Source organism: Arachis ipaensis, chromosome B7 (genome assembly GCF_059453495.1).
Source record: "Arachis ipaensis isolate K30076 ecotype BB chromosome B7, ASM5945349v1, whole genome shotgun sequence".
In the NCBI taxonomy this organism is placed as follows: Eukaryota; Viridiplantae; Streptophyta; class Magnoliopsida; order Fabales; family Fabaceae; genus Arachis; species Arachis ipaensis.
This window is the reverse complement of record NC_142442.1, coordinates 129,076,813-129,095,618: the sequence shown is the minus strand read 5'-3', so window position 1 is coordinate 129,095,618 and position 18,806 is coordinate 129,076,813. Positions and strand designations below refer to the sequence as shown.

Below are 18,806 nucleotides of genomic sequence, written 5' to 3'. Positions count from 1 at the left end.
AATGAAGGGTCCAACAACATTAGTCAATTGCTAAAAGAACAGAGACATTACTCTTTTTCAGCTCAACACTCACATTAACCAAACATGGTAACAACAAAACCACATGAAAATAAATAAATAAGTGGGAGATATTGAGCAGAGGAAGAGATATTATTAGATCCATTAAGACTTAAAAGAGTCAACTATCTAAGGTAAAGAGTCAACCATAGTCTCTTGAAACTCAGCTCCAAGATAGCCACTAGAAACATGGAACCAGTTATCCAATAACAAGTAGTTTGCCACAGTACCAGAAATATATAGATAATAATAAGAGACAATCAAGAAGACATGAAAGGAGAGAATGAAGGGCACAAACCTCATTTTGGATCCTGTTGCATAAAGATTCAACCAATTGATTTCTGTCAAATCCCATATTAACCACTTCCTGAAGAAGCTCTTCGTCAATCTGCAAAACCATGATATTGGTGGATTTTGTAAGTGAACAAGTGTGAGTATCAAAATTGTTTAAGGTGGAGTTAATGTCAAAAATAAAAACCAGGCAAATTGATAAACATAAGGACACTATTCTATTCTTTATCAGAAGGTAAGATAAAGAACAAATATGTTCCTTTTGCTTCACTCAAATTTTAACTCCAGTTGGCACAGTCTCAGAGAAAGAACAAACTTTGAAATGCTGAATTCAATGATAGAAATATTTAGGAACATGAAGCTCAATAGTTGACAATAGTTGATAAATTGCCATGAGCCACGAAAATACTGCAGCATATATAATCCACATGCAACAAAAATAATTAACATGAAATCAGTAAACTACTCTAGACAAATGAATAATAGTCCCCATTAGTACTTAATTTTTGTTTATTAGAACATTACCATTTACCACTACAAAGTAAACTGCTGATTAAGAAAGCAACAATCATTCACATACAGATCCAAGAATCAAGCAGCTGACTGGTCAATAAATATATTATGTAGCCTAACTTATTTGAGAATAAGCATACTCAATGAAAAGGTTTCTGCCATTTAATCACCAAATACAGCTAAAATCAATATCTAACTATTCTAACCCTTACCTCTTTGTTGATCAAATACACAAGACTTGTTCCTGTTTTTCTCTTGAGCCCAAACCTTAACCGTTCCAAGAACCAGAATTTTGGTTACATTTCACAAGGCCATTCGACCAAATTAAACACAGAGGAGAGAAAATCACTCACCTCTCTTTGCTTGTGGTGGTAGTTGTGTTAAAAGAAATTGAATAAACTGGAAAAAATGGAGCAAGAGAATTATCAGAATTTTGAATTAGAGGAGAAAAGAAAGAAGATGAAGTCGCTGTCCTCACCTAGCAAAGAAACTCGAAGAACAGTTGGGTGAGTGGAATGCAGCTCCCTCTTAAGCTTCAGTCAGCTCCCTCCTTGGCCATCATTCTCTTTCTCTTGGTGCTATGATTGATGAAGAGCCAAAAACTTAATGAACGCTCCTGTTTTTGCTCCCTGGTGCTTTGGCTATTCCTCTGTTCCTTGCCCTCTCTCTACTGTCTGTGAATTCATGAGGGAGACAGACGGAGACACAATGTTATGTTATGATTATGGGTATTTTTCTTGAAGTGAGTTCTCCTAATTTCGTCCGTTCAAAATGCAGCTTGAATCTACACAAACAAAAGTTACATAAGAAGCTTATCGGAGACATAATTCTCTGCAGAATAAATTCAAACACAGATGATTAATAAAAATGCTTCACCATGTGAGAAAATGAATCTTGGAATTACTTTAATTGTCTTTGTTTCTTTTTTTAATTCTTCAATTGTATAATAAGCTCCATTATAAGTGTTGAGCTCTTTCTTTCTTTCAAAAAGAAAAAACCTTGGAATTATAAAGAATGAAGTACTTGATACCATTGTCTATATTCTTGATTGAATAAATATCTTAGGAGTATATTTTCAGTACTTTAAGTACACAAATTAAGAAAGAAAAAGAAATTACCAAATTTACTTTCTAGTTTGCATTGCTGAAATGTACTTGTCCTGTTCTAGTGGAAAAGATCAGATAGCATATGAATTACTAATTTACTTTAGGTGCGAAAATTGTAATTTCATATCTAAAGGTGCGAAAATTGAATTACCAACTTACCTCCTGCTGCAAAGCCTCATCAAGCTCTTGCTTATCATCAGGAGTGATGTCTTTGGCGTACAGCTGAGATAAACAATTCCGGATCCTAAAGAAAGCATTAAAAATCAATTTTAACCATTCTAATTAAGGAGGAGGAAGAGCAAATTAAGGAGCAAATTAATAGATAGATTTGAACCTATTCCATCAAGGGTGATTTGTTTAATATGCCACTAAACAAGTCAATCGGTATCTAAATAGACATGTTACTTGTGCAACTTGGAAGGAGGAGCAAATTACAAGCAGAATGCGAACATTCAACTGAGATTGAAGTGCTTGAATAAACTCCAGAAGTACTTACTTGAGAGGATCCTCAGTGCTTTCCCCAACATATGCAACAGCAGCAAAGTGCATCACAGCATCAAACTTATTCTCCAAAAATATTTTATTAACCTGGTAACCAGTTAAGTAGAAAATATTTCTTGGGTATTCTCCACATACGTTTCAATCAAAGTTAAAAATATGACAACAAAATATTTCTAGTGATAAGGAAAGTGGGTAAGGATACAGGTGTCTGATCTCCCAAGTCAGCATATATAAATTGAAGCCTTCCTGGTTCTGGAAATAAATTTTGAAGAACTCTGACGGCACCCATATTTCCTCGTGACAGATTGTCCTGCCAAAAAGGAAAAAACAATGTTATGCCTGTCGCAACCACACTGATAAGTGCATTTGATTTTGTCAGAGAAATATTTCATTTTTATTAATAGACATACTACTATAGTGACACGATAATTTTCCTTCAGAAGCCGAAGCGTAGCATGTGAACCAATGTAGCCTGCACCGCCTGTTACTAAAACATGAGTTACCCCAGGTTCGCGAATGGCAAACTGGAAAAGGGAGAAAACAGAAACGAAAATGATAAATTAGCTTAAATAAATAAAGAAAATTAGCTTTAGAGAAGGCAAACTCTTATATCAGGATAGTTCAAAGAAAGAAGAAAACTATAACTGAAAAATATATATATCTTGTCTTTATAATTTTTCCCTTACAAACTATCCCCTTTTCTCCTTCTTTCAACTATCTAGCTGACAAAAGTTGTGAACGGTAATTAAACATAATCAAGCTTCACTCTTTATGGACAAAAAATTAAAATAGTTCATATCATTCATCAATTCATCTCTATCAACAATCTACCACTTTTAAGATATCTTTCAAAGGGTAATAATCAAACAGCTATGAAACTATAATGAATATGCACATCTCTGGTGTGGAGGGGACAAAAAAAGGGGAAAGAAGCAAAGACATAAAAAGCTCTCAAAGAAAACATGTGTAAGATGACTAGCGATTACCGGACTAGTGGAACTCAAAGATGGAGATTGCTTGATCATGATAATGCATAATGCTGTTAATCCAGCAGCAAGAAAAACTTTTCCAAGAAAATTGCTTTTCCTTTTCGGGTCAGCATAATCCAAGCCTAAAAGACAGAAAAACATAAACAGGAGAAATTAAATTGAAGAGGCCACATCTATGATAAGCTTAACAAATCCAATGGCATGAAATAAACTACAGAACTAGACAATGATTCGTCGTAAGCAAAAAGTGAAATTTAAACAAGAAAAAATCAACAAGAACAATAACAAAAATAAGAATAATAATTCAGTTGACACATAGTGAAATTTACATTGGTGATTTTAGTTTTGATCTGGCAGTCCACAGATAAATAACGCAGAATACAGAAGCTAAAACCCCAATTAAAACCCTAAAACCAAAACCCAAAACCTCCCAAATTTCACAGAACCATCATCATCATCGGGCGCTTACCTCGCTTGTTAGGGATCGATGCTTTGCCTCATTGGAAACCTTGATGCTTCACAGTAGAGTAGAGAAGAGGTCGCTAGAGAGCATACAGTTTCTTTGACACTGCACAGAGAGGGCGAGTGAGAGAGAGCGAGTAAGAGAATGAGCGAGAAGAAAAGAATGAGGCACAGAATGCTTACTTGGTGAGCGCGGTGATGACTGGCAACGGTGAACAAGAGATGAGCGACGACGAATCGAAGGTGAAAACCCTTGAAGAAGAGATGAGCAGCGGCGACGAATCGAAGGAGAAGGCGCGCGAGTTTGTACAGGTAGCGTGAATTGGTGATGAATCAAAGAAAAAATATTCATTAAGCTCAGTATATAGCGCAGAAATGAGGGTTACTCGATTGAATTGAAAGGGGAAGGACGATGAGAAGCGCAGAGATGACGCTGGTGAGGGCGGCGCAGCAACGAGGAGGAGGGTGAAGAGGAGCGACGATGAGTGGTGAGTGAGAGGGTTTCTGTAGCGAGAGGGTTTCTTCGCGATGGTAAGCTTTGAAGGGTTTCTTCGACGGTGACAGGGTTTCTGAAAGGGGATTGAGATGAACGCTGAGATGAAGGCTGAGTGTGAGTTTTGGAGGGCCAAAAATTTCACTAAGTATGTGAGTTTTGCTTTCGGAAAATTAGGGAATAAAATTTATCAGTTGTCAAGTTTTTTGCTTTAGATACATTAGGCATCACTTTTGAAGTGCACCCAAAACTTAACAAATAGGATACACTCTAAAAGCGCTTCCTTAGATATAAAAAGTGGACCCATAAATATCAACATTCGGCTACGCTTTATAAGTGATTTTTATAATACCTAAGGCTACACTTTTTAAATGATGCCAAAATTGTGTTTCTTTTTCTCTTATAAAAAGGCATCACTGAGAAAAGCGTAGCCTATTCATAGAATAGGCTACGCTTTTCAAATGTAGCTTAAAAAAAGTGTGGCTGAATGAGTATTTTTCTTGTAGTATTACTACTTTACTTTTTTCTTATAGTTATTCCAATGATTTAATATGTATAACTGGTATTATTAGTTACTATGACACTTAAATTCACACATGACCCAGATATATGCTCTGGCCAGTGGTATGATGTTTGCGTGTACTGGGGTTACACTTGAGATGAGAATAGATCTTCTGCAGCATGCTTTCGTGTTTGTGCGTTTGACATTCAGACCACGAACTTCTAATCAAATTTCTTGATGCTGACTATGATTTGATTATGATAATTTCATACATGGTAGATGGACAAGGGTATTTAATCACAAATAGAGAGGTAAATCTAAATTAGTTATACTGATGTTTGATCAATCTCTCTCTTATTATTGTTCATATATTATTACGAAGCAAATCATTGAAAACATGTTTCATCAAAAACCTCTTATCAGCAGTCTCATGACAAATATTTTTTATTTCTCATTTTTCTCATAAAAAATTCTTGTTATTTAGATTATTAATTTGCAAATGGTTTGAGTTCCCAAACATCTTGTATTTTAGGTGCACATTAGGTTGATTAGTTTGCATCGAACTATTGAATATAATGTGGGTCCTTGATTCTATATTTGAGATATATAACTAGAGGTTAGAGTAAATATCATAGGCATAGTCAATGAATCATACACGATCTGGCAAGTTGAATTAGAGTAAACTATATAACCCTTGTGCACCAACTGTAGTTGTTAATCGATCCAGAAGTTGTGCATGTTGGGTTTTTGGGCTCCCTTCCTATGTGGAGAAAAAGCCCAAATGCTAGTATCCAAACCCATGAATAGTTGAAGTGGCTGAGGTGAGTTAGGGTTGAGTGAGAGAGAGGTCATTTTGCAAGAGAACACCAAACACTAGAGAGAAGAGAAGAGAGAAAGTTATTTTCGTACATACACAAAGCTGTCTCTGTAAATTGGTCACTGCAGATTCGTTAATCGTTGGATCGAGCTCAAATTTGGACAGAGTGTTCTACACATCTGGTTCTTTAATTTCACCGTTCGGATCTTCAATTCGACATCTGTAGCTAAAGATATTGGCCACGCACAGTAGCTCTATTTTTGTGATATTTTCATCTTCTTGCTCTTGTTTTGTAAGCTTTGAAGCTTGGGTTGTTTGGCTTGTTGTATGCACGTTTTGTGCAGTAATTTGTGACTCTCTTGTACCCTATTTTTCATCATAGTGAAGCTATATCCTAGTCTTGGTGACTCGTGATTTTTACTTCTCTCATTGAGGAGGTTTTCCACGTTAAAAATCTTGGTGTGTTAGCTTGTTTCTAATTTCTGGTTTATGTGATTTTTCCGCTGCTATTGGGTATTATTGTGCTGGTGTTAATACTTGTTGTGAGTGGATATTGTTGCTCCTCTAATTCTTGCAAGTAGGGAATTGTGTGTTTTATTCCTATCAATTGGCATCAGAGCTCAGTTTTGGGTATTTGGTTATAACTTGCTTGAAAGATGGAGGCAAATAATTCTACTAGGATGATAAGTTTGAATGGCACTAATTACCATCTATGAAAGGGAAAAATAAAAGATTTGTTGTTTGTCAAAAATCTACATTTACCCATATTTTCTACACAAAAACCAGAATCTAAAACAGATGAAGAATGGGAGTTTGAACACCAACAAGTTTGTGGTTTTATTAGGCAATGGGTGGATGATAATGTTTATAATCACATTGCTAATGAGACTCATGCTAGGGCTTTGTGGAATCAAATTGAATCCTTGTATGCTTCCAAGTCTGGCAATAATAAATTGTACTTGTTGAATATGTTGATGAATTTGAGATACAAGGAGGGATCACAAGTATTAGATCACTTGAATGAATTTCAAGGGGTTCTGGATCAGTTGTCAAGCATGGGAATCAAGTTTGAAGATGAGGTTCAAGGATTGTGGTTGCTAAATACTCTACCAGATTCTTGGGAGACTTTTCGTATCTCTCTTACTAATTCTGCTCTGAATGGTAAAGTGAGCATGCAACTTGTTAAAGGTGGCATTTTAAATGAAGAGATGAGAAGGAAGATGCAGAATTCTTCGTCACACTCTGAAATGTTAGTCACTGAAACCAAGGGAAGAAATCAGAATAGAGTTCAAAAGGATAGAGGTAAAAGCAGGAGCAAATCCAAGGGAAGATACAAGAATGTTGAGTGTCACTACTGTCACAAAATGGGTCACGTTCAAAAATATTGCTATCTTTGGAAAAAGGAAAACAAAGGTAAGCAAGAAAAGAAGGATGATAGTGATAATGATCGTGTATCTTCTATTTCAGATGATCTTCTTACTGTTGATATTGCTGATTACGAGTACAAGGTCAATCTTGTTTCTGATGATGAGTTCAGCTGGGTAATTGATAGTGGTGCCTCAATACATGTTACACTGAAGAAGGAGTTCTTCACTTCTTATACTCCAGGTAATTTTGGAGTACTTAAGATGGGTAATGATGGCTTGGCCAAGGTTATTGGTGTAGGAGATGTTTGTCTTGAGACCAATATGGGAATGAAGCTACTACTTAAAGATGTTAGACACGCTCTAGATGTTCGCTTGAATTTGGTTTCAGTTAAAAGGCTTGATAATGAAGGTTTTGTAAACACTTTCAGCTTTGGACAATGGAAGCTTACTAAAGGCAACTTAGTGGTGGCTCGAGAAAAAAGTACTTCAAGTTTGTATGTGATGCATGCCATAATTGCAAAAGGTAGTGTGAATGCGATTGAAAGTAAAGAAGTTTGTAGCTTGTGGCACAGATGACTTGGTCATATTAGTGAAAAAGGACTTAGCTATTTGGCTCGAAAGGATGCTCTTTCAGGTTTGAAGAATGCAGAGTTGGAGAAATGTTCTCATTGCATGGCTGGCAAACAAAGAAGATTATCCTTCAAGAAGCATCAACCTTCAAGAAAATCAGACTTCTTGGAATTGGTGCACTCCAATATTTGTGGTCCTTTGAAGGTACGGTCTTTTAGTGGAGCTATTTACTTTATTACTTTTATTGATGATCATTCAAGAAAGCTTTGGACTTATGCTTTGAAAACAAAGAACCAAGCTTTGGAAAAGTTTAAACAATTCCAAGCTTTGGTTGAGAGCCAAACAGGTAAAAAGCTTAAATGTATTCGCATTGATAATGGTGGTGAGTATTGTGGACCATTTGATGTTTATTACAAGCAGCAAGGTATTAGGCATGAAAAGACACCTCCTAAAATACCTCAGTTGAATGGTTTGGCAGAAAGGATGAATAGAACACTGATTGAAAGAGTTAGGTGTATGCTTACTGAAGCTAAATTACCTAAAGTCTTTTGGGGTGAAGCGCTACTTACAGCGACTCATGTGATTAATCTGAGTCCTACAATTGCTTTGGACAATGATGTTTCGGATCATGTTTGGTCAGGCAAAGATGTCTCATATGGTCACTTGAGAGTCTTTGGATGCAAAGTATTTGTTCATGTTCCAAAGGATGAGAGGTCCAAGTTGGATGTGAAGACAAGGCAGTGCATTTTATTGGGTATGGTCAAAATGAGTTTGATTACAGGCTTTATGATCCAGTTGAAAAGAAGCTTGTAAGAAGCCGTGATATAGAGTTTGTTGAAGACCAGACCATTGAAGACATTGATAAGGCAGAGAAGAGTCAATCACAAGAGAGCAGTGACTTGACTGATGTAGATCTAGTTCAACTGCCTCCTTTGTCAGAACTAGCAGAGAATCAAGATCAGGAGCATATGCAGCAAAATGAGCCTTTGGTTCCTGATGACCAGGAGATGGGAGATCCGATTGATGCTCCAGTTGATGATGATGCTGATAATCAACCTGAGTTACCTGAAGATCCACCAGGTTTCCATCCTAGGAGGTCTACTAGAGAGCGACGACCTTCAACGAGGTATCCTTCTAGTGAGTATGTAACATTTACTGATGGATATGTGACCTTGACTGATGGGGGAGAACCTGAATGTTATGCGGAAGCTATGGAAGGCGACGACAATAAGAAATGGTTTGATGCAATGCAAGATGAAATGAAATCCTTGTATGATAATCAAACATTTGAGCTTGTGAAGTTGCCAAAAGGAAAGAAAGCTTTGCAGAACAGGTGGGTTTATAGGTTGAAGCATGAAGAAAATTTTCAGTGTCCAAGGTACAAGGCTAGATTGGTGGTCAAGGGCTACAGGCAGAAAAAGGGAGTTGACTATAATGAAATTTTTTCACCGGTTGTGAGAAGATCTTCTATTAGAACTGTTTTGAGTTTGGCTGCAAGTCTTGATTTAGAGATAGAGCAGATGGATATGAAAACTGCTTTCCTTCATGGTGATCTTAAGGATGAAATTTACATGGAACAACCTGAAGGTTTCATGGTAAAAGGCAAAGAGGATCATGTTTTCAAACTGAAGAAGAGCTTGTATGGCTTGAAGCAAGCTCCAAGACAATGGTACAAGAAGTTTGAGTCTGTTATGGCAGAACAAGGCTACAAGAAGACTACTTCTGATCATTGTGTATTTGTTAAACAATTTGCTAGTAATGATTTTATTATCCTTTTGATATATGTTGATGACATGCTTATTGTTGGTCAGAATGCTTCTAGGATTGATATGTTGAAGAAGCAACTTGCAATGTCATTTGCAATGAAGGACCTTGGGCCAGCAAAGGAGATTCTTGGCATAAGAATCGAGCGTGATAGAAAGGAGAAGAAACTTTGGTTGTCACAGGAGAAATACATAGAGACAATGTTGCACAGGTTTCTAATGGAGAAAGCAAAGGCCGTTAGTACTCCTCTTGCTACACATTTCAAATTGAGTTGCAAGCAAAGTCCATCAAGTGATGAAGAGAAGAAAGACATGGAAAAGGTTCCATATGCATCAGCCGTGGGTAGTTTAATGTATGCTATGGTGTGCACAAGACCGGATATAGCTCATGTTGTTGGTTGTGTTAGCCGTTTTGTTTCAAACCCAGGAAGAGAGCATTGGAATGCTGTAAAATGGATAATGAGATATCTTCGTGGTACTTCTAACATGAAGTTGTGTTATAGAAGTGATAAGCCTATTCTAGTTAGTTACACTGACTCAGACATGACAGGAGATATTAACTCTAGAAGGTCCATTTTAGGCTTCTTGATCAACTTTGCAGGTGGAGCTGTGTCTTGGCAATCAAGATTACAAAAATGTGTTGCTTTGTCTACTACTGAGGCCGAGTTTATTGCCATTACCGAAGCGTGCAAGGAGATGCTTTGGATGAAGAAATTCTTGAAGGAACTCGAGTCTACTCAAGAGAGGTATGTGTTGTTTTGTGATAGTCAAAGTGCTATACATCTTGGTAAAAACTCTACCTTTCATTCTCGATCCAAACATATTGATGTGACGTATCATTGGATACGTGATGTTTTGGATGCTGAGTTGTTGGAACTTGAAAAGGTTCATACTGATGAGAATGGTTCTGATATGATGACCAAGGCATTACCAAGATGGAAGTTTGAAGTTTGTTGCTTAATCGCCGGATTGGCGGTTACCTCCACATAGTCGTGAGGGGGAGATTTGTTGGGTTTTTGGGCTCCCTTCCTAGGTGGAGAAAAAGCCCAAATGCTAGTATCCAAGCCCATGAATAGTTGAAGTGGCTGAAGTGAGTTAGGGTTGAGTGAGAGAGAGGTCATTTTGCAAGAGAACACCAAACACTAGAGAGAAGAGAAGAGAGAAAGTTATTTTCGCACATACACAAAGCTATCTCTGTAAATTGGTCACTGCAGATTTGTTAACCGTTGGATCGAGCTCAAATTTGGATAGAGTGTTCTACACATCTGGTTCTTTAATTTCACCATTCGGATCTTCAATTCGACATCTGTTGCTAGAGATATTGGCAATGCACAGTAGCTCTATTTTTGTGGTATTTTCATCTTCTTGCTCTTGTTTTGTAAGCTTTGAAGCTTGGGTTGTTTGGCTTGTTGTATGCACGTTTTGTGCAGTAATTTGTGACTCTCTTGTACCCTATTTTTCATCATAGTGAAGCTATATCCTGGTCTTGGTGACTCGTGATTTTTACTTCTCTCATTGAGGAGGTTTTCCATATTAAAAATCTTGGTGTGTTAGCTTGTTTCTAATTTCTGGTTTATGTGATTTTTCCGCTGCTATTGGGTATTATTGTGCTGGTGTTAATACTTATTGTGAGTGGATATTGTTGCTCTTCTAATTCTTGCAAGTAGGGAATTGTGTGTTTTATTCCTATCAGTGCATCCATCAAATGTATCAGAAAGATTGAACTGTTATCTTGCTGATAACCATAAAAAACTGTTATATAATTATGGTGCTTTGATTTGAAGTGTGTTGGTGATGACATAGAGGATTTAGAGTACACTCCTAAACTAGAGTTTGAAGGTTGTTTTAAGGTTACAAATGTTCAAAATGAGGTAAAGGTATACATCAATTCATGAATAGTATGTTATTTTACGTCATTTGCTTACTAATTACTTAAAATATTTCCCTTATGTTTTATTACGATGCTTTCTGTTTTGTTCAGGTTTATCATCATCTGTTTTTCTTTTCATACGAATGAATTTTATTGCTCTTGCAGATTGAACTTCTTAGATTATGGTTTTCTCATATGCAAGAGGTGAAACTTGGTATTTATATGACGTATAATAGTGGTTCTTTTAGAGAAAGTATGGAAAGACAATGATATTAGTGTACAATGTGTACCATAGGAATAAAAAAAATTTAATTCAAATGATAATTAATTTAATTAATTTTTAATAATTTTTAATTTTAAATTAAAAAAAAATAAGAATTTGCAACAGCAAACAGTTATATACTTACATATACTGCAAATTTTTCTCTCCGTATGTGACGTGACTTCTTCAGGTACCTTCTTCTCTTCCCGTCTCTTCCCTTCTCACTGGTAAAAGTTCCGCCAGCAACATCAGCCGCCGCCGCCCAGAGGACCGACCGATGCCGCATTGCTCCCCGCGAATGTACGAGTCGCGCACTATGCGTCAATCACAGCCTCCTAACATGCGGCCATGCAGCCCCCTCCCGCAGCCGGGGATTCACCGTGACAGCGTTTTCATCAGCCGGGGGGGTTTCCTGTGATTCAACGTGCGGTCGTGCGACCCCCTCCCGCAGATCTATCCGTAGTCGCACCCACGATTTCCAAATAAGAAAAGCCAATGTAGAATCCAAATCGTCATTGGTAGTATGTTTGCAGAGTATCAAATGTTAAAAACTATATCAAGAGTAAGCTTAAAACTTCATCATCCATGGTCAATTAACTAACTCATCTTCAAATTTTTAACCCAAGTTAAAGGGAAAAAAAACTATTCACTATTTTTTTTCTTTTTCTACTTCTTTTTCTTAGTTATTTCATGCCTTGATTTCACTTTACTTCTTCTCAAGTTTCCACCACCCCAACAATAATTTTGACATTTTAATTCCAAAAATATCAAATATGCTGGATGATCAATTTACTTATATGCAGATGGTTATTTTAATTTTTAATTGGATGGTTATTTTATTCGATTCGATTTAAGTATATGCAATTAACAAATATGGATGATCATTTCACTAGATAGTCGGATGATTATTTTAATAACTACGTAGATGATTGTTTGATAGCCGATGAGAGAGATAATTGCTGAGAGTGGAGTAGCAGACGTTGGGGAGAAGAGGGTGTTTGAGTAATTTCCTTTAGTAAATTAGGGTTGAGATGATTAATTTTTTGAAATAATTGTTTGGGTTTCTTTTTTTTTTTTATATTGGGTCAAATTTAAAACCCATTGTACACATTGTCAAGATTTCTCATTATCTCCCTAGCGGAGTTATTTTTTTTATTGGCCATCCCTTGAAAAAAGGGCAGAACATCATGGGTTCAAAATAAGTGAGGTATGTCACAAGTTTCTTTTTAACAGTATTAGGGCGGTACATAGTTTGGTTAATCCAAAAACTAAACCTATTTTTGGGTTAACCAAAAATATAATTTAGTTAATTAACCAAATTGGTTTTATATGATAAATTAGGTATTAACCGGTTAAAAAATTTAAAAACCGATTTTTAACCGATTATAAAATAAAAATCAATTTTAAAAAATAATCGATTTTTAAAAAAACTGATTTTTACATAAAAAAATTTAGATTTTTCAAAAAAAAAATCGGTTTTTAACTAATTAAAAACGAATTTTTACAAAAAGAATCGGTTAACCAATTTGAACACAAAAATTGTATAAAATTTAATTTTGATTTTAGTTAACTGGTTAAAAACTGATTTTTAAAATTTGGTTTTAGTTAACCATTTTTTAATAATATGAATTTAATTTTTAAAATTATTTTATTAAATTAGTTAACTAAAATATGGTTAAGATTTTTTAACCGATTAACCATAATTTGATTATTTTATGTATACCCTGGACAGTATTTTAATTTATGCCAATTGTTATTAATAGCTCACCTTGAAGAATGATTCTTGCTTCTTGTAGTCTTTGAGGCAATTTTTTTGCTTTTGACTGCAATAGTTATGACTTTCTTATTTATGCCATAGTTAATAAACGGATTTTTTTTTCCATCTTGGAAGTTCTGGGATAAGTTGTGTTTGTGTTGTTTAATGGCTTCAAGTTCGCATCTTATTCTGAAGAATATTATTTGAGGTTAAATTACTTTTCAAGGTCTTTGTAGTTTCAATTAAAATTTAATTAGATGCTTATAGTTTGAAACTTCGTATCTAGTTTTTATATTGTATATTTTCAAATAGTTCTCTATGGTTTAAACATTTCTAATTAAGTGCCTATGCTATACAAACATTTTTCAAATATATCCCTCTAGTTTAAAAATGTGATCAAGTGTTTTTATTTTGGATGAGAAATTGTTCTTTTCTGCTAAAATGTATATTGTATAGGGACTTGATCACAACATTTTAAAAGATAATAAGGACCTAACTAATAATTGTAATACTCAGAAGCGAAGTTAGACAATATTTAGTGAGGAGATGGGGACTGTTTTTTCTTTTTAGTTTTTTATTTTAACAAAAAATAAGTATATATATTTTTAATTAAAAATGACAATTAATACTTAGAATTTATTTTTTACAATATAATTGAACATATTATATATTAAAATAATTAAATATAAATATCTCAAAATTAACTTCAAATATTGTAAATAAAGGTTGTTATATTTAAAATCTTTAAATACTATATAATTCATTTTAGACATTTCTTACAAAATTATAAAATATTATAAAAAAATATATCATGCTTTATGTAAATAATTTAAATCACAACTATAACTTATGTCATAAAAAATTAACAATAATATTACTAAAGTTAAAATGAGTTAAAATTTACAATTTATATAGACAATTGAGTTCGATATTTTTTTCTTGATTCAAAATTATCTATTATTGAATCTATACTGAAAGTAGCTGCAATTTCTTTTTCAATGTAAATGACTAACTTATTTACAAAAAATTCATTTGTCATTTTATTTCAAAGTCTTGTTTTAATAATTTTTATTGCCAAGAAAGTACTTTTTGTTATTGCTGTAGATATTGAAAGAGTCATTTGCTCTTTTAGATTCATCACGAGCTTCATCAATAATGATACAAAATTTGGCAACTCCAATATCTTTTTTAATTGAATTTCTCACCATTATAATAAGAACATGTAGAATTTTCTTCTGAACATCGCTTGAAGTATATTTAGCAAATCTAGAAGCATTTTTTAATATAAGCTTTTGAACACTACTATTATAAGACCAAAAAACTATAACAATTCAATAAAGTTACTTCGATTATTTGAACTTGAGCTTTCATCGGGACCTCCATAAGTACAACCTTGAAAAGTCAACTATCTAATACAATCAATAGATATTCCAAATCTACGTTGATTATTCTCAATTTTCTTTGATGTTTGTCATTTCATAAGTGTATCAGCATATTGTGATTGCTTCATCAAATCATCACATGATTTTACTACTCTATGATAAAATAAATTGGGGTCTTTGTTAATGAGATTTAAAAGAGGACAATTTTATTTACTATTACTTTCTTCTAATTCCTGATGCTATTTTCAATGAAGGCATTTGAGTCGGTGTTGATTGAAGATTCCTTAGTAAATAGGTAGCATAGTAAACAATATACAACATCATCTTCAATAGAATACTCTAACCATGAAGGGTATAATTCAAACCAAGAAGTTTGAAAACGACGCCGATGACTTGTATCGCTCGAGAATAGATAATTATCAAGTATTGATTGATTCGGTCCAACTTTAAGATAAGCTTGATGAATTTTATCTCTTTTATTTGGATGAAACTTTCAAGCTATTGGTCGAATTCTTGGATCTCTTACCAAATGATATACTTTCATTTATTCAGGATTAGTTCGTGGGCGCTTTTGTCTTTGATGAACTATCTATTGAAAAGTTAAAGTATTAATGTTTGATACCTCGACCATTGAAGAAGTTGTTATTGATGTAACAATATTAGAAATATTTTCACTCTTTTGGCCAGACTTTTAAAAAAAAAAGTCTATTATTTTCATCTTACCCATGATTCAACTAAATTCCTACAATTGAAAATTTACATAGATAAATCTTATGCAACTTACTAAAACTCAATTAATTTTATTTTTTACAAGTCAATATCAATGTTACAAACAATTAATAATGAGAGAAAAAATCAAAAAAATATATGCTAGATTAACATTATAATTGTATAATTATCATTTTTAAATTTTAAAAAAAACCTAAATTATTATTATAAATTATAAACTAAATAAATACATAAATTTAAGGGCAAAGGCTAAAGTTATTGATTAAATTTTTTTAGAAAAATAAAAAACTTTGAATTTTAATATATATTGATATTCATTAATATATTTCAATAAGAATTTATGATAATAGATTAATAGTATAACCTTTACAACTTTTATTTTTTTTATTTTTTGATGATAAGACTGTATGTCTTTTCACAATATGAACACTATTGTGTCGGTAAAAAACAAAAACAAAAAAAACCTAGCTTCTTTATAACTACAAGCCAAATCAAAAGAAAAGGAAAATAGAAATATTAATCCAAAATTAATTAAAGTAAAATTTACAAAAAATAATAAAAATGGTAACTCACAGAGACAACGAAAACTCAAGAAGAAAAGAGAAAAATTGATTGTTCTACTTTTTTTTTTGTTAGAGAGTGGCGCTACAAAAGAGAGAAGAAATAAAAAAAATTTTAATTTTTTATTTAATTTAAAAATAATAAACATGGACTCAGATATTAGGCTCAATAATTTGGTTATGGAAAACATTGTGGTGTTTTAGCTGGAAATGGAGTACTCTGTGTATTACACATAGGTGGACGTGTCAGATGAAAGCTCAACACGCAAAGAGCTATTACCAGAAGCACGTGGGGGGCGTGGAAGCCACGTGGCACTGTGTGGTTGAACTAACAAGACAGCACGTGGGGTGCGTGCTGAGTCAGCACGCGCGGGAGCGTGAGCGTGCTGACACGTGTCAAAATGTGATTGGCTGAGGCAGGCAGTACGTGGAGGGCGTGTTAAATGCACCCCTCTATACATAATTTACAAATTATAGTTATATTCTTAAAATATTCATAAAATACACAAAATAATATTCTCATTATATATATAATATACATACGTAAAAAAATTTAAATAAATAAAAAAATAAACTTTAAATACAGAAAAAAATTAAAATTTGCCAACTTACATAAATAAGATGATTCAAATCGTTGATAATATGTTCTTCGGACGCCGTATAATTACGTACCATTTTTTTTAATACCTTTAAACTAATAATTTTTTTCCTCCTATATCACTACTCGCTACACACTCCTGCTAGTACTCTCTTCACTACACCCTACATGCTAATACACTTCTTTCATTCTCTCTCAGTTCTTTGCTGATTCTTTGCTTCAGCAGTTGCATATACCTCATATGTTCACAATAGAAGGGAAGAAGAGTCCATTATTTATACAGGTTGAAGGAGAGCTTGCTGGTTTCCGGAGTGGAGAGTTTTCCCCTGCATGCAGACAGGCCTGCAACACGCCTCTCGCATGGTGCTGCTACAGCTTTGGAACTCCGCAGAACTCTGCACCGCGTCACGGGTGTCCAGGTACCATGCTTCCGGTGTGTTGGCAGTGCGTTCCTAGTCGCCAAGTCAGCATGTCCCTGGCGTGTTGAAGGAGCGCTGACACGTCGCTCACCAGCTCAGACACCACGCCTCCGACGTGTTGACTGTTAGCTCCACACTTCCGCAATACCCCTCCTTCACCAATATGCAGCCAATACACCACCCCTCCTTCTATAAAAAAAATAATTTCTGCAGATATTATCTATGATTTATTAAACTTTTTTTTTTTAGACTACAATTGGTCTATGGTTCAAATTAAGTCTATAGAGTCCGAGGAGTGGGAGGCCATAAATTTTTAAATGAGGAGGCCACTCTTATTTATTTTTTTTTTATGAAAAGAATTTTTTTGGGAAATCACTACCTTTCTTCCGATCTAAAAAGTTGTCTCTGGTAATATTAATAATGTTATGATTGATAATATTTTAATTAAAATATCGTATAAAAATTTTATTTTAGATAATAAATTATTTCATATGCAGTATTGTGCAACACATATCAAATTTGATTGTTACGGATGTGTTAAAGTTTATATTTCATGCAATGGAAAGCATTAAAGAAGTGTCATTATTGGACTACAACTCCTAAGCGAGAAAAAAAATTCAAAAAAATATGTGCACAACTTAAAATATCATACACTAAATTAGTGAAATTTAACCATTTTTTCACGTCAAACATATGCACAAGTTTACTTAATTGGTGAAATTTAATCTTTTTTACGCTTAAAGTTGTAATAATGTATAAATATATCTTCAAAAGATTGTCATTGTATGAAAGTCAATATAAATTTTTGTTCAGTAATGAGGATTGAAATATGTCAAAAAAAATTTTGCAAACATTGAGAGTGTTCTATGATGCAACTAAATTATTTTGTGGTACAATTTATTCTACATCAAATTTTATTTTTCTAAAAATTTGTGTAATTAATTGGTTTTAATGGTATGGAAAAATTGTGCAAATAAGGTAATAGAACTTATGGCTACTAACATAGCTAAATTTAAAAAATATTAGATGTTAGAACTGTTAAAATAGGCTAAATTTATCGAATTAGTCTGTTTATCTATTAAAATTAAGCTTATTAAAATTTTGGATAAAACGGGTTGAGCCTGATTAACTCGAAAAAAAATAACGGGTTAAACGGGCTAAACGAACGACAAATTTTTTTATATTTTTCATTAAAAGTATCAATATTGACCAATATTTTTTATTCGACCAGAAATGTGATCGATCAACTAAACAAATAATATTTGTTTAAGATTTTTGACCGAAAAATGATATTTTTTATCAAAATATTTTTTAAAAAATAAAATAAAAAGACAAATGGGTCAGTCTATTTAATTCATTGGAATGGCCATAGACAATCTGAATTGAAAAATTATAACCCGTGAATAAAATAAACTTAAATGAATCGGGCCTAAACGTCGAACTGATTCGTTTGACAGCCATATTAGATGTGATTAATATTCTTATGATTAATGAGACTGTTTTGGATATTAAGTACAAAATGTATTTGTTAAATCTTTTTCATAAAATATATGGTGAAGCAGACACGTGTGTTGTAATTGCTCAAGTGAAAAATATAGTGTAAAATTTATTTTTAGAATATACAACTAAAGAAAGAGAGAGACCAAGTAACCCAATAAAAAATACATATATATCGTTTACAGTATAAATGAGATACATACAAAATTATCACTGAGAGGAATATTTATTTTGGTAAATATTTTTTAAATTATTTATTTTGGTAATTATTACATTTATTTAATTTATAAAAATAAAAAATC

General features: G+C 33.6%; 1 protein-coding gene across 1 annotated transcript; it reads right to left on the bottom strand.

Moving 5' to 3' along the window:
• Positions 1 to 2,616: 2,616 nt before the first annotated feature.
• Positions 2,617 to 3,774, bottom strand: LOC148554097 (UDP-arabinose 4-epimerase 1-like). The gene is made up of 4 exons (XM_088494983.1): positions 3,771 to 3,774; positions 3,455 to 3,579; positions 2,879 to 2,992; positions 2,617 to 2,778 (listed from the first exon to the last, which is right to left on the bottom strand). Exons 1-4 carry the CDS (start codon positions 3,772 to 3,774, stop codon positions 2,617 to 2,619), a joined length of 405 nt encoding a protein of 134 aa, XP_088351109.1.
• Positions 3,775 to 18,806: the final 15,032 nt, after the last annotated feature.

Coding starts and splice junctions, on each gene's coding strand:
- LOC148554097 (XM_088494983.1), bottom strand. Junction 2,993..3,454: donor CTTTGAGTTCCACTAGTCCG/GTAATCGCTAGT, acceptor TCCCTTTTCCAG/TTTGCCATTCGCGAACCTGG. Junction 2,779..2,878: donor ATTATCGTGTCACTATAGTA/GTATGTCTATTA, acceptor CCTTTTTGGCAG/GACAATCTGTCACGAGGAAA.